The 12,114-nt window shown below is 34.8% G+C and overlaps 9 protein-coding genes across 9 annotated transcripts; 5 read left to right on the forward strand and 4 right to left on the reverse strand.

Moving 5' to 3' along the window:
• Positions 1 to 222: 222 nt before the first annotated feature.
• On the reverse strand, positions 223 to 666 carry AC631_05510 (uncharacterized protein; the record flags this gene model as incomplete). Its single annotated transcript, XM_015614339.1, has 1 exon — positions 223 to 666. One exon carries the CDS (start codon positions 664 to 666, stop codon positions 223 to 225), a length of 444 nt encoding a protein of 147 aa, XP_015464825.1.
• Positions 667 to 1,781: 1,115 nt separating this feature from the next.
• Positions 1,782 to 2,582, forward strand: AC631_05511 (uncharacterized protein; the record flags this gene model as incomplete). The annotated part of the gene is made up of 1 exon (XM_015614340.1): positions 1,782 to 2,582. One exon carries the CDS (start codon positions 1,782 to 1,784, stop codon positions 2,580 to 2,582), a length of 801 nt encoding a protein of 266 aa, XP_015464826.1.
• Positions 2,583 to 3,478: 896 nt separating this feature from the next.
• RHO3 (Rho family GTPase) lies at positions 3,479 to 3,907 on the forward strand (the record flags this gene model as incomplete). The annotated part of the gene is made up of 1 exon (XM_015614341.1): positions 3,479 to 3,907. One exon carries the CDS (start codon positions 3,479 to 3,481, stop codon positions 3,905 to 3,907), a length of 429 nt encoding a protein of 142 aa, XP_015464827.1.
• Positions 3,908 to 4,145: 238 nt separating this feature from the next.
• On the reverse strand, positions 4,146 to 4,607 carry AC631_05513 (uncharacterized protein; the record flags this gene model as incomplete). Its single annotated transcript, XM_015614342.1, has 1 exon — positions 4,146 to 4,607. One exon carries the CDS (start codon positions 4,605 to 4,607, stop codon positions 4,146 to 4,148), a length of 462 nt encoding a protein of 153 aa, XP_015464828.1.
• A 389-nt stretch (positions 4,608 to 4,996) lies between these two features.
• MRPL10 (mitochondrial 54S ribosomal protein uL15m) lies at positions 4,997 to 5,836 on the forward strand (the record flags this gene model as incomplete). The annotated part of the gene is made up of 1 exon (XM_015614343.1): positions 4,997 to 5,836. The coding sequence occupies one exon, from the start codon at positions 4,997 to 4,999 to the stop codon at positions 5,834 to 5,836; it is 840 nt and encodes a 279-aa protein (XP_015464829.1).
• A 53-nt stretch (positions 5,837 to 5,889) lies between these two features.
• Positions 5,890 to 6,810, reverse strand: AC631_05515 (uncharacterized protein; the record flags this gene model as incomplete). Its single annotated transcript, XM_015614344.1, has 1 exon — positions 5,890 to 6,810. One exon carries the CDS (start codon positions 6,808 to 6,810, stop codon positions 5,890 to 5,892), a length of 921 nt encoding a protein of 306 aa, XP_015464830.1.
• Positions 6,811 to 7,015: 205 nt separating this feature from the next.
• On the forward strand, positions 7,016 to 8,008 carry CKA2 (casein kinase 2 catalytic subunit; the record flags this gene model as incomplete). The annotated part of the gene is made up of 1 exon (XM_015614345.1): positions 7,016 to 8,008. One exon carries the CDS (start codon positions 7,016 to 7,018, stop codon positions 8,006 to 8,008), a length of 993 nt encoding a protein of 330 aa, XP_015464831.1.
• A 509-nt stretch (positions 8,009 to 8,517) lies between these two features.
• ABP2 (Abp2p) lies at positions 8,518 to 10,491 on the forward strand (the record flags this gene model as incomplete). Its single annotated transcript, XM_015614346.1, has 1 exon — positions 8,518 to 10,491. One exon carries the CDS (start codon positions 8,518 to 8,520, stop codon positions 10,489 to 10,491), a length of 1,974 nt encoding a protein of 657 aa, XP_015464832.1.
• A 149-nt stretch (positions 10,492 to 10,640) lies between these two features.
• AC631_05518 (glucose N-acetyltransferase) lies at positions 10,641 to 12,023 on the reverse strand (the record flags this gene model as incomplete). Its single annotated transcript, XM_015614347.1, has 1 exon — positions 10,641 to 12,023. One exon carries the CDS (start codon positions 12,021 to 12,023, stop codon positions 10,641 to 10,643), a length of 1,383 nt encoding a protein of 460 aa, XP_015464833.1.
• Between the last annotated feature and the right edge of the window lie 91 nt (positions 12,024 to 12,114).

A 12,114-nucleotide genomic window follows, 5' to 3' on the forward strand; every position in this document is an offset into this window, starting at 1 on the left:
ATTTATGGTGCGATGTGCGACTTATTGGTGGTAGCGCATACTGTTAGGCAGTTCTGATGGTAATTGGTATAAATTTGGTAATTGGTGCAAATTTGATGTACATTTGGTATGCTATTGTATTCAGTGCTATAAACGTAGATATCGAGATTGGCTCGAAAAAATGATTAAAAAATGATCACATCAAGCGAAAATTGTAGATAAGGTTAGCCTTTGCTGGAGGCTTTACCATTTTTCTTCGGGGTTTTCCTTGAACTTCTGGTATTCGGACCAATTGAACATGCTGATTTCGGTTTCGTTCTCGACACCTAATTCGTACAAAGACTTTTCTTCTCCTGCGATAAGATTAGAAGCGTCTTCGCAGAACAAAACCCAGTCGTCGTCGTGGTCCAAGTTTATGACCAATTGCATGGACTTGGAGCCGTGGGCCTTGGTGTAGATCTTAAGGGTGTCATATGTGACGTTACGGTATGGTCTCAAGCCGCCGGAAGTGTTTATAGTGTTGCGAACCAACTTGATTAGATCCGATGGGGTTGTTTCTTTCAAGTTCACCGACGATAAGACGTGGTTCTTGACATTTCTGTAGGGGAACGATTTCACTATACGGACAGTGAGAATAACATCTGTGGCAGGACGGACGTGTGACGTCAAGGGTTCATCGATATTCATTTTGGAGCTGATTTACCAAATATACCACCCATCTCTAGAGAATAGATTTTTTATCAGTTTGGACGTGTGTTTACCGATCAGCTAGTGGGACGATAGGTACAGTAGATACAAGCCCAAGGCAGTCTGGAGTAATGGTATAGTGAAGGGGGAATGTATGAGTATGCAGTTTTATTATTGAGGAGTCTATTCCCTTTGGACTTCGTCTTCTTGGATTATATGCCGTTCTTAGCTGAGATTATAGTGATATTGATATATGAATTGGGGGTCTTCAACTTCAAGCTGCTGCATGCTATTCTTCTGTGTCAGATGCTCAAATATAGTGATTAGTCAAGTACTTTTTACTCTATGAATTATGCGTTGAAAAATAGTGCAGATATTCTTTCTTTCATTTTTGCACCCAAAATACACCTACGTACAGAACAAATCAATCTCTTGCTACAAACAAAAAAAAATAATTTAACGTTTATGTGGAATATCTCTCTTCCGCATGGTTTCTTGAGTTTTTCTTCTCTATTATCGGGATGACTTCCTTACATTGACCCTCATAACAAAACTCATGAATATCGCAGTTATAATTATCTCTCTCCAATATTATTATTCTTGTTACAGATGCAATGTTTCAGAGAGGTACAGAATATTCCAATGTAAGTTATAACATCAAGTCATATGCGACCGTGTCGTTATACAGAATACTATTTAGTTTTGTAAAATTACTAAATTTGCAATATTATATCTCATCTACTTAATTGCAAAAAAACTACCCTTTGATTAATTTTTTTTTTGAAACCTTTTTGTTTTTGATTCCCCTTATAAAACAACTGCAGTTATACTTACCACAATACCTACATTTCTTCTCTTCATAATACCACAACAATTCAATCCGTGGATCAACTGATAACACAATAAGGTCGCGTGAATACCAAATCGACCAAGGCAGTTTCCAAAATTAGCCTCAAATCAATAAAGAAAATTTCTCAATGTTACAAATGTTTTGATTTCAAGAGAGAAATTATCAACTGATATCTTTACTAAAATTGGTCAACAAGCTCTTCAAGTGAAGGCTATATTACAACATCCGGTTTATTATTTCAAATTAAGACAAATCAGAATAAAATATGAGTAGTGGTGACGCTTTACCGACCTTAACCGATGGGGATTCATATACAACTCCGGCAGTTACTGTGCCCCCAAACAGCAATAACCCATACATTGTAAGACAACACAATCCTTCAGGAACAGTCTTTATAGCCGTTGGTGCTATTGTTGGTGCTATTTTCTTGAGTTTTATATTTTACCATTTGATCAGATCATTAACGGCATCAAGATTAGCAAAGAAAACTTTGGATGGAGATAAGGAAATGTACGAAAAGTATCAAAATAACAACAGTACAGCATATGGTGGACATGCCCTTACTACTTCATCTACATATAATACCGAATCTGTGGCCAAATTGCCATTATTATCTCATCATGCTAGCAGACAACACCTCGGCGGATTTAACGGCGCCAGTGGCTCTCAAATCGGTGATACATCGACTATATATGCTTCAGAAACAGCTGCTGCTACTTCGAAGCACGATTTGACTAAGATGTTCATTTCGCCCACTGCAGAAGTCATGTCGCACAATCGTACAAAATCAGGGCACTTTGGAGGCTCTACTAACTCATTATTTGGAGGTTCAACCAGCAATTTGGTAAACCCTTCACCTGCAACTAATAGACACTCACAATTGGTACCCAGTTTGTACATCAACAACGAGACTAACAACAGTGATTACTCGCTTAACAGTCATGCACAACTGCAACAAGCACATTCTCAACAATCGCAACAACAACAACAATTGAATACTCCCGGAAAGAATAACAGAAAGGCCATTCCAAGTATGTACCTTGAGGATTTAATTGACAATGAATAAGCAAGTTACTTAAGGTAAACAAGTCGCCTAATGCTATAGAGAGTGGCATCAGCTATGTTGTAGATACCCATTAATACTGCAACAAGCTTGTCACAACATAAAAATAAAAGTTATTACATTGAATTTAAGAGTAGCTTAATTATATACACGAATAAATGCCTTGAAGAATTAAACAAGACTTTCTCTTCTGTACTCGTCTAGAAGCTGCTGCGAATTATCAGTTTCGATTCTGTAAATCTACAAGCAATAACCATCACAAGAATTGGATGGTAAAACGTTCTGCTAAAATCTTACAATTTATCATAACTCTAATCGAGAAAGCATAAGCGAAAAAGGTCATCAAGTACCATCGTTTTCCAGAAGAATTTAGCATGTACTACACTGTAGGCCTTGTTAGCAAAATACTTGTGGTTGGTGCACGCAATACACTGAAATGTGTCTTGAGTGTGTTTATGTTGTTCAGCCTCAGAATGGGTTGATAAGTGATTAGATTTTTAATTTAGTATATTGTATAATTCATAATGCCTCTCTGTGGCGGTGGTCAAAATACGAGTATGTATTATATGTATCGAATGTGTATTTGGTTTCAGCATCTAATATTAGTTTTGAGAAATTGGATGAAGTTGAAAATTTAATGACAAGTGTAATTTGGTACTAACGCATCAGTTCAACGTAAAATAGTAATTCTAGGTGATGGTGCATGTGGTAAGACTTCATTGTTAAATGTTTTCACAAGAGGGTATTTTCCTCAAGTTTATGAACCAACTGTGTTTGAAAACTACGTGCATGATATTTTCATAGATGGCCAATCGGTGCAATTATCCTTGTGGGATACGGCTGGACAAGAAGAATTTGACAGATTAAGATCACTTTCGTACTCAGATACCCATTGCATCATGCTATGCTTCTCTATAGATTCTCCAGACTCGTTAGAAAATGTTCAATCGAAATGGGTTGGCGAAATTGCGGACCATTGCGAAGGTGTCAAATTGGTTTTGGTGGCTTTAAAATGTGATTTGAGAAATAACGAAGATACTGACGTCGATCAAACTGGTGGAAATATAGGAGGCGCAGAAGATGAATCGTTCAACCCATATTCTCAGTCTTCTTCAAACCCATACCAACAACAGAAACGGTTAATCAGCTACGAAGAAGGTTTGGCTGTCGCTAAGAAAGTTGGTGCTTTGAGATACTTAGAATGTTCTGCTAAAAAGAATAGAGGTGTTAATGAAGCTTTCTCTGAGGCTGCTAGATGTGCTCTTAATGCTAAACCAAAAGGTGCTAATGATAATGAACCAGAAAAGAAAAGTTGTGTTATAATGTAAAATGGGAAAGATGGAATAGTAAAAAGTTTTAGAATTTCTGTACTTATTAATCATTTCTTCCGGCATTCTTATTCCTCTTACTTTGACTATTTATTCAAATTAATTCATCTCTTTCATACATCATCTCTGCATTAGTTGTGATGTAATAATGTACTTATACATTTTATAGTCTAAATAAATATACAAAAGGTAGTGAAAATAACTCGAGGCGCTATGTACATGAAATGCTGGATATGACTTACTTATACTCCTTGAATGGTTGGTTTAGTGGTTTTTCTCTAGCATCCCATATGTCTTCTGAACTTCCTTTAGCCTTCTCTTCCAATAATCTTCTCTTAAAAAATGCTTGTACGTTTTGTCTTTTTTCTAATTCTTTGGGACTAGTATCATAGTCAATTTCTTCGGTTAAGTTACTTGAAAATGTCCCATTCTTCAAAGCAAACCAAACTTTCTCCCTCTGTTCTGCGCATGTTGAATACGAACCGTACCTGTAATAATTTTTAACCTGACCCCCTAAAGCAAAGCACAGTAACAACTCATCAAAAGCTGTGACGATTGAAATTTGACTTGGAAATGACTTGTTGTTTGAATTAATAGCCTTTGTTATTTGTTGGCGCTTCTGTTGAATTTCTTCAGGACTGTCCTGGAATAATGACCATATTTCCTTCAAATCATCATTTTCGTTATTATTAGAGCTCATTGTGACTTCGATTACCTCAATGGAAGATTACCTTACAATGTTATTTACCAAAAAAAAAAAACCTTAGAACAATATTCACCTTTTATTAAGTTAGAAGAGAATTCCGTATAATTCAATAATTCAAAAATAATGCTTACAAAAAAAATTAAGAAATGCCTTCAGCCAGATTCGAACTGACGATCTCCTCATTACTAGTGAGGTGCCTTACCAACTTGGCCATAAAGGCTTGAATTTGATTAAATAAATGTCGCTAAATCAATATATTCCACAAACTTGAAAACTTTCAATTATACACGACCAGTTTCTCGATCATTTTTCAAAATTTATTTGTTGAAGGTATGAATTTTTCAGAATATAAGTATAAGCTGATTGGTAAAAGCAGATAGGAAATGTTCAATATAGGCCTGTCATTCAAACTCAAGGCTTTTTCAGGGTCGAGCTTACTTACTAGTTTCCGTAATATTTCATACTTAGGGAAATTAGAACCATTCGAAGGAGCTGTATCGCAATATAAAAGACTTGGTAGAGGTCCAGCTTCAGGAAAGGGTAAAACTTCGGGAAGAGGTCAGAAAGGTCAAAAAGCTAGAGGTAAAGTTCCTAGGTGGTATGAAGGTGGTCAAACCCCGTTTTACAAGAGATTCCCAATTATTGGTTTCAAGAGACCACATAGAAAAATCTATCATGATATTAATTTGGAAAGAATTCAAGATTTCTGGAATACAGGCAGAATTCCTTTAAATGCGGGCGAAACTTTAACTATAAAAGTTATGAAAGACTGTGGCATAATTAGTGGTACTTTGAAAGATGGCGCTAAAATATTAGCTAGTGGAAAGGAAGACTATAATGTTCCCTTGAGCATTGAAGCATCCAAGGCATCTATCCCTGCTATAAGAGCTGTTGAGAATCTTGGCCAAAAATTTACTGCTGTCTACCATTCCAAGCTTGGCTTGAAGGCTCATGTAGATCCTGATTACTTTTATTTGAGAAAAGGTTATTTACCGCTTCAGGCTAGACCAACTCATAGAAGAGACATCGGATACTACTCGAACCCTGAGAAAAGGGGTTATTTACTTGAAAATAAATCTATTTTATTGGATCATGTGGGACAAGAGAGCTCTGCTAGAAGAAATGTTCGTAAAAGCGAATTAACTAAGCAATTAGAGACTGCTTCCAACAAGAAATCATCTGATTTTGCTCAATCATCTGAAATTAGTGTAGCTGATTTATAATATAGTTATTATTTCGTCTCTCATGTATATACTTCTAATAATAACAACATTAACTATTGAAAGGGTTTGGGAGTAGAGTTCGATGATGCTAGATCTTCAATATCAACAAATACTTGTAGAAGCTTTTCAACTATATCCTGAATGTCATTTAACTCCACATGGCCATTTTTGCTAGATTTCAGTAGCTCTTGATTGAACCCATAATTAAATTTTCGTAAGGAAAACATGGTTGACTTGTACGTCATCTTATACACTTCCCTTATGGCAATCTTTTCGTTGGTGGACAGACTGGAACTATTCAAGTTCAACCCTCTTATTCTTAGACCCGATAATATGACTTTATTAACTGCCTGAGTTATTTGATCATTAGTTGTCAACGCCGAAGATGACAATTGGGTTGCAGGTCGCTTCGACATCGAGGTTCCGGGCATAATAAATAGGTTTGATTTCATCTTTCGTCCCTTGCTAGATAACACTTTATCGAAAATACTTGTGTTTGAAGACTTCGGAATCACATTGGAACTATCCAAATTTATAAATGAACTTGCATCTATTTGGCTATTGTCGCTTTCTATCACTTGGTGTATTTTTTCTAGTATACTAAAATCGATGACAAGACATTTTATCTGTAGATCACCTGCATCACTATCCACAAATAGCGCTAGATATAGGTTTTCGTCAATTTCATTCTTTATCATTAGTCCTATCTGCCCGTGTTTTACAGAAAGTTGCACTAGTTCCCTTTTAAAAAATTCTGTTGTCTTTTCATCGTTTGAATATATTCTTAGAGGTTTGCTGATAAGTAAGTAAATGGGTATCAAATCATAATTGATGTAACTAATGACATTGAAACTTTCATTATGCCTTAACGCGTTGGCACTTAATTTGCTATCATTTTCTGTATTGCTCCATATCTGAATATCATCTATTTTGTTATTATCCGTAACTATCGATATAGTGTTCCATATATGCATATTATAGGAGGTTTATACCATCATATATGTATGTATACTGTAGGAAGAGTCAATCCAATATTGATTACACAAATGCTCGCAGTTTTTGGCGATGAGCATTATCTTCAATTTCCACTGTTGATGATCAGTCAACAACAATTTAGTACTCTAGTAAATACTCCTGGAATACATAATAAAATTAGGTGATTTTTGTACCCAAACATCCATGAGTGTAAATACAAGAGTCTACTCAGTAGCGAGAGTTTATGCTGATGCCAATAGTACTAGACCGGCTGAATATTGGGATTATGAAACTCATAAAATAGAATGGGGTCAAATTAAGAACTACGAAATTATCAGTAAAATAGGTAGAGGTAAATACTCAGAAGTCTTTCAAGGAATCAATATTTACAATGACGAACCATGCGTTATAAAAGTATTAAAGCCGGTAAAGATGAAGAAGATATATCGTGAAGTTAAAATTTTAAAAAATTTGACGGGGGGCCCTAATGTTATAGGATTGCTTGATATTGTCAGAGATGAACTGTCAAAGATACCGGCATTAATTTTTGAAAAAGTGAATAACGTTGATTTCCGTGTCTTGTACCCTAAATTTACGATATCTGACATCCAGTATTATTTCACACAACTCTTGATAGCTTTGGACTATTCACATTCGATGGGTATAATCCATCGTGATGTAAAACCACAAAACATCATGATTGATCCCTTAACCAAGAAATTAAGATTAATCGACTGGGGTTTAGCGGAATTCTACCATTCGGGTATGGACTACAACGTAAGAGTTGCGTCAAGATACCACAAAGGACCAGAACTATTGGTCAACTTACAGCAATACGATTATTCTTTAGACTTGTGGTCTGTTGGCTGTATGCTCGCTGCAATAATCTTTAAGAAGGAGCCATTTTTCAGAGGCGATTCTAATAACGACCAACTAGTGCAAATAGCAAAAGTCTTGGGTACAAAGGATCTATTGAACTACGTTAATAAATACGGCATAAAATTGAGTGACGAATATGACAACATTCTAGGTAACTATCCTAGAAAGCCATGGACCCAATTCATCAATTCTGAAAACCAACATTTAATATCCGAAGAAGTAGTTGATTTTATTGATAAATTGTTAACCTACGATCACCAATTAAGGCCTACTGCTAAGGAGGCTATGGACCATCCTTTTTTCAAGTTGAAGACTTAATTAAGCTTCTAGTTGCTACATTATTGTTATCTTGTATACTTGACTTATCTAAAGCTAATTCCTGAGAATAATTTTGGAATATTGCGTAATCTACTTGGCAACACTATTTAGAAGATGGTTTTAAATCTTCTAGATTATCTTTTTCATTTGTAGTCATACCAATTATTTAATAATATGTAACATTAATGCACCTTATATTTAATTGTTGCTAGTTGTACGCCCCGTACCACCTAAATAAAGGATACTGAAACGCGCTTTTGAAACATTTAATTAGCTATCGGCAAATTGGCGCATCAAATCTCCGTACTTGAGACATCGTATAAATTTACCGTTTTAGGGACGTATCAAGCCCTTATATAAAAGGATAAGGTAATATTTTAAAATCGGGTATTTTATTGGAATTAAATCTAAAACCAATTTTTAGATCAGATTTTGTTGAATAGTATGAGATGCTGCAAACAACTAATCTTCAAGGATCTCACGACTGGATTGCTTTACAGCATAAAACCATGACGAGATGGATAAATTCCAAGATAGAAGAAGAAATTACAGACTTACGTCAAGATTTGCTGGATGGTTTAGTATTAGTCAAACTAATCAATAAAATAGTTGAGGAGATAGCGGATAAGAATCCCCACGCTAAGTTATACTGTTTGCACCCAGTATACAAGAAGCCAACCTTTAAGCTCCAGAAATACGAAAACGTTAATGACTTTCTTCAGTTCGTTCAAGTTGTGCTAAAAATCAATATCTGCAATATTAGTGCTGATAATATAATCGAGGGAAATCTCAAACTTATCTTGGGACTTATATGGTCGATTTTTGTTTTCACTACTACTAATTCCATGCCAAGTTCAAGTGATGGAACTTCATTTGTCAAGGTGAAGCAGATTCTTTTGGAGTGGGTGAATTTAATTGTTCGTAAGAAGGGTCTAAACCAGGTAACCAATTTTGATAGAGACTGGTCGTTGGAGATAAATAGACCAGATTTGATATTTCTTGGTATTTTGGACTACTACTTACCAATAGAAATACCTATAGAGCCTTATTCTAAAAGGCTACAGAACATGAACAAGGTTTTTGAAGTAGCGAAAACCTTGGGCATACCGCAGTTGGCAGATTCAGAAGATTTTTCTTTGTTTGTTCCTGAAGAAAAGTGTATCGTGACATACGTTTTGGAATGGTTTAAAGTATTTCAATTGGACTCTAAGTTTGACTTTTCAACACACATCAACACGGAAAATGATAAAATATCTGAATTAGAGAAAGATATTCTTGAAAATACTTTGTCCGAAAAACCACAGGAACCATGTGTCCATGTTCCCAATATGGATGCCTTGGATACAGATAAGAATAAAGTTTTCTTTGATAGATTTATTGAAACGATAGTTGACTGTGTTAGACAGAAAAAAAAATATGAAAATAAATCCTTATTTTTATGTAATCGGACTAACATGATGATTTCAAAGATTATTAGAAACTCATATTACTTTAACGATTTTTCTATCGACTATCTTATCGATTCTTTAGATGAATTTTTTACAATGTTTTCTAACGCTTATAACTGCATGGATGGAAGTTTCAGATATAATTTAGAAAAGGCACTTGATAGATTTGCAACAATAAAAATAAAATTCAAAATATTGATTGAAATTTTGGAAGAATTTGAAAGCTATAGGTCTTTAACAAAATCCACGTTGATGTATACCAGCTTGCCTGAATTAAAGAATATATACATGGGTATACAGAATAGCTTAAACGCGGTAGGTATAACTACAAGGTATCAACCACTGCCAAATTTGTCACTATTGTCTTGTGTTAATAAGGTTTCTGAATTGACTGGATCAAACGAAGAATATTTTGTGAACTCAGCCAACGAAGGTATTAACAAATTACGTAACTCACCTCTAAAACGGATTAATGATTATTTAAAAATTGTTGAAAAGAATCTCAATGACGATGGACAAAGCGACATGCATAGGGCTCAAAGACCGATGATCGTTCTCAGCTTGGATTCGATTGACTATTTAATCAATATATCGCATAAATTGGATTATTTCGCTAGAAATTTGGAAATAAACCAATCAACTTCTGGTTTGAAATCATTATTAGAATCATCCATCGAAATTCACCCGACTCTAAAGGAAACAAATTATAATTTATATAAGGGGTTCAAATCCTTGATTACAAGTAATAGAACCCTTTTATCAGAAGCGGAACTAACAAATCTTTTGCATTCCTCAGTAAGCCGTGAATTCATGCATCATAAATCTACTCATGTCGAAGCATTTATGAAACTTATCCCAAATATTGATTTGGGTACCGATAGAAGTGACGTTAGCTTTGCTATACTGTACACTTCAGATGAAAGCGATGATAACAACTCCTTGTTTGATGGATTACAGAAAAATAAACACGCCGATGATAGAGCTTATGATATAGGTAGCTTTATAGAAAAAGTCGACAATGGGTTTCGCATTTAATATCTATTTTATCTAATGAATATATGAGAGTATGAATTAAGTAAAAACATATAATTATGAAAATATGATACCCTTGTAAAAATGTTGGTCTGTCTTGAAATACGTTTTGCAAATAAATCCTTCAGTAACATTTAACACTGTCGTAAATATTACACCATCCAGAATTCATTCTGTAACTTTTGTTGTTCTTTCATAACCCAGTTCCAAAAATTCACACTATCACAATCTGTGGTAAGTCTTGGTTTCCATTGTGTGGGGAATTCTGAATTATATACAACCTCATCAAAATCTTTGTCATTGCAATATATCCTCAAGGAATTATAAAAATCAATTTTATTTATGCCTTCCCATGGCTTGGGTATAGGAGAATCGGAAAAATGAATCAATTTTACGTTTCGTATAATTTCAGAAGGCAGCCACTGATCATTTAATTCACTTGTAACAAACGGTAGAAATTGGGGTTCAGACAAAAACGCTTCATGCAGAAGTTCTCTAAATTCCCCTGTTAATACGCCGTAGACTTTATGAGGTAATATTCCAACTTTAAAATCTTCATTTTCTTGCAAGGAATCGTCAATAAATTTGTTCAAAATCTCCATATCATAATCAGTGTTGCTCCTTAATGATTGTCTCTTGTAAAATGACCAAAGCCAAGGATTGTGTACGTAGCCTTTTAACTCCTTGAATGTTTTGCTGGAAGGTTTAAGCACCATAATATGAGTTGCAAAAAAATTATGTCTATGATTCAACTTATGATTCTTGAGTACTAATGGTGGGAGCTTTTCAAAAATCAAGCTATCATTGAAAGATTTCGAAACATCATTGACTAATGATTTTATCTTTTCTTGATACTCTTGTTCTTGTGTGTCTGAAGAATTGATTTTTCTGGAAGCTTTGGTATGCTTTGTTAGCCAATAGGCTTGTGGTAAAGCTATATCTATTACATCGGGTATATTAAATAGTTCATCTAGATTTTCAGGAAGATTAGATTCTATGTTATCGTTCCATTGCGTATTTAGAAGCATCGAATCTGCATCGAAATATACAATGCGGTCATAACTCACTTCATTGAATATATGGAGTTTTGTGAACGACTTAGACCATGTCAGACTTTCGGCATTGTGACTTTCAATAATGGAGACAGGCTTTAATGAAATATGATATTGCAAAGTAAGGTTTTTGAGGAGCTCAAACCGATTTTTGTCCTCTTGTAACTCTTTATTAAATAGTACCACCAAACTTGGAATTTTAGTAAGTGCCTTCCTTAAGACAATGAAATTAATTATTGCCAAGTTTAAGTATTCAAAATCAGTTGCATATTGAACATAAGCATAGTTTACAACGCTCGATGATCTATGCAAGTCATCATCCAATAAACTGATAATCTCCAGCGGTATTACCTTTAGGTTCGTGGCAATGCTCTCATCCGGAATGAATATAAGTTGTGTGATGATAAAATAAAGCAAAATGCTAAACAGGAGTATGTACTCCCAGTAATGGCTTACATGAGCGCTGTCGGGATTTAGTTTCATACTTCGCTGACATCACTCTCTAAAAGATCCTGATTATTGTTATTTTAAATTTTGCATTATATAATTGACGTATATACTTTCTATCAAGTAT

The sequence above is a fragment of the Debaryomyces fabryi genome (assembly GCF_001447935.2).
Source record: "Debaryomyces fabryi strain CBS 789 chromosome Unknown contig00221, whole genome shotgun sequence".
Taxonomy (NCBI): Eukaryota; Fungi; Ascomycota; class Pichiomycetes; order Serinales; family Debaryomycetaceae; genus Debaryomyces; species Debaryomyces fabryi.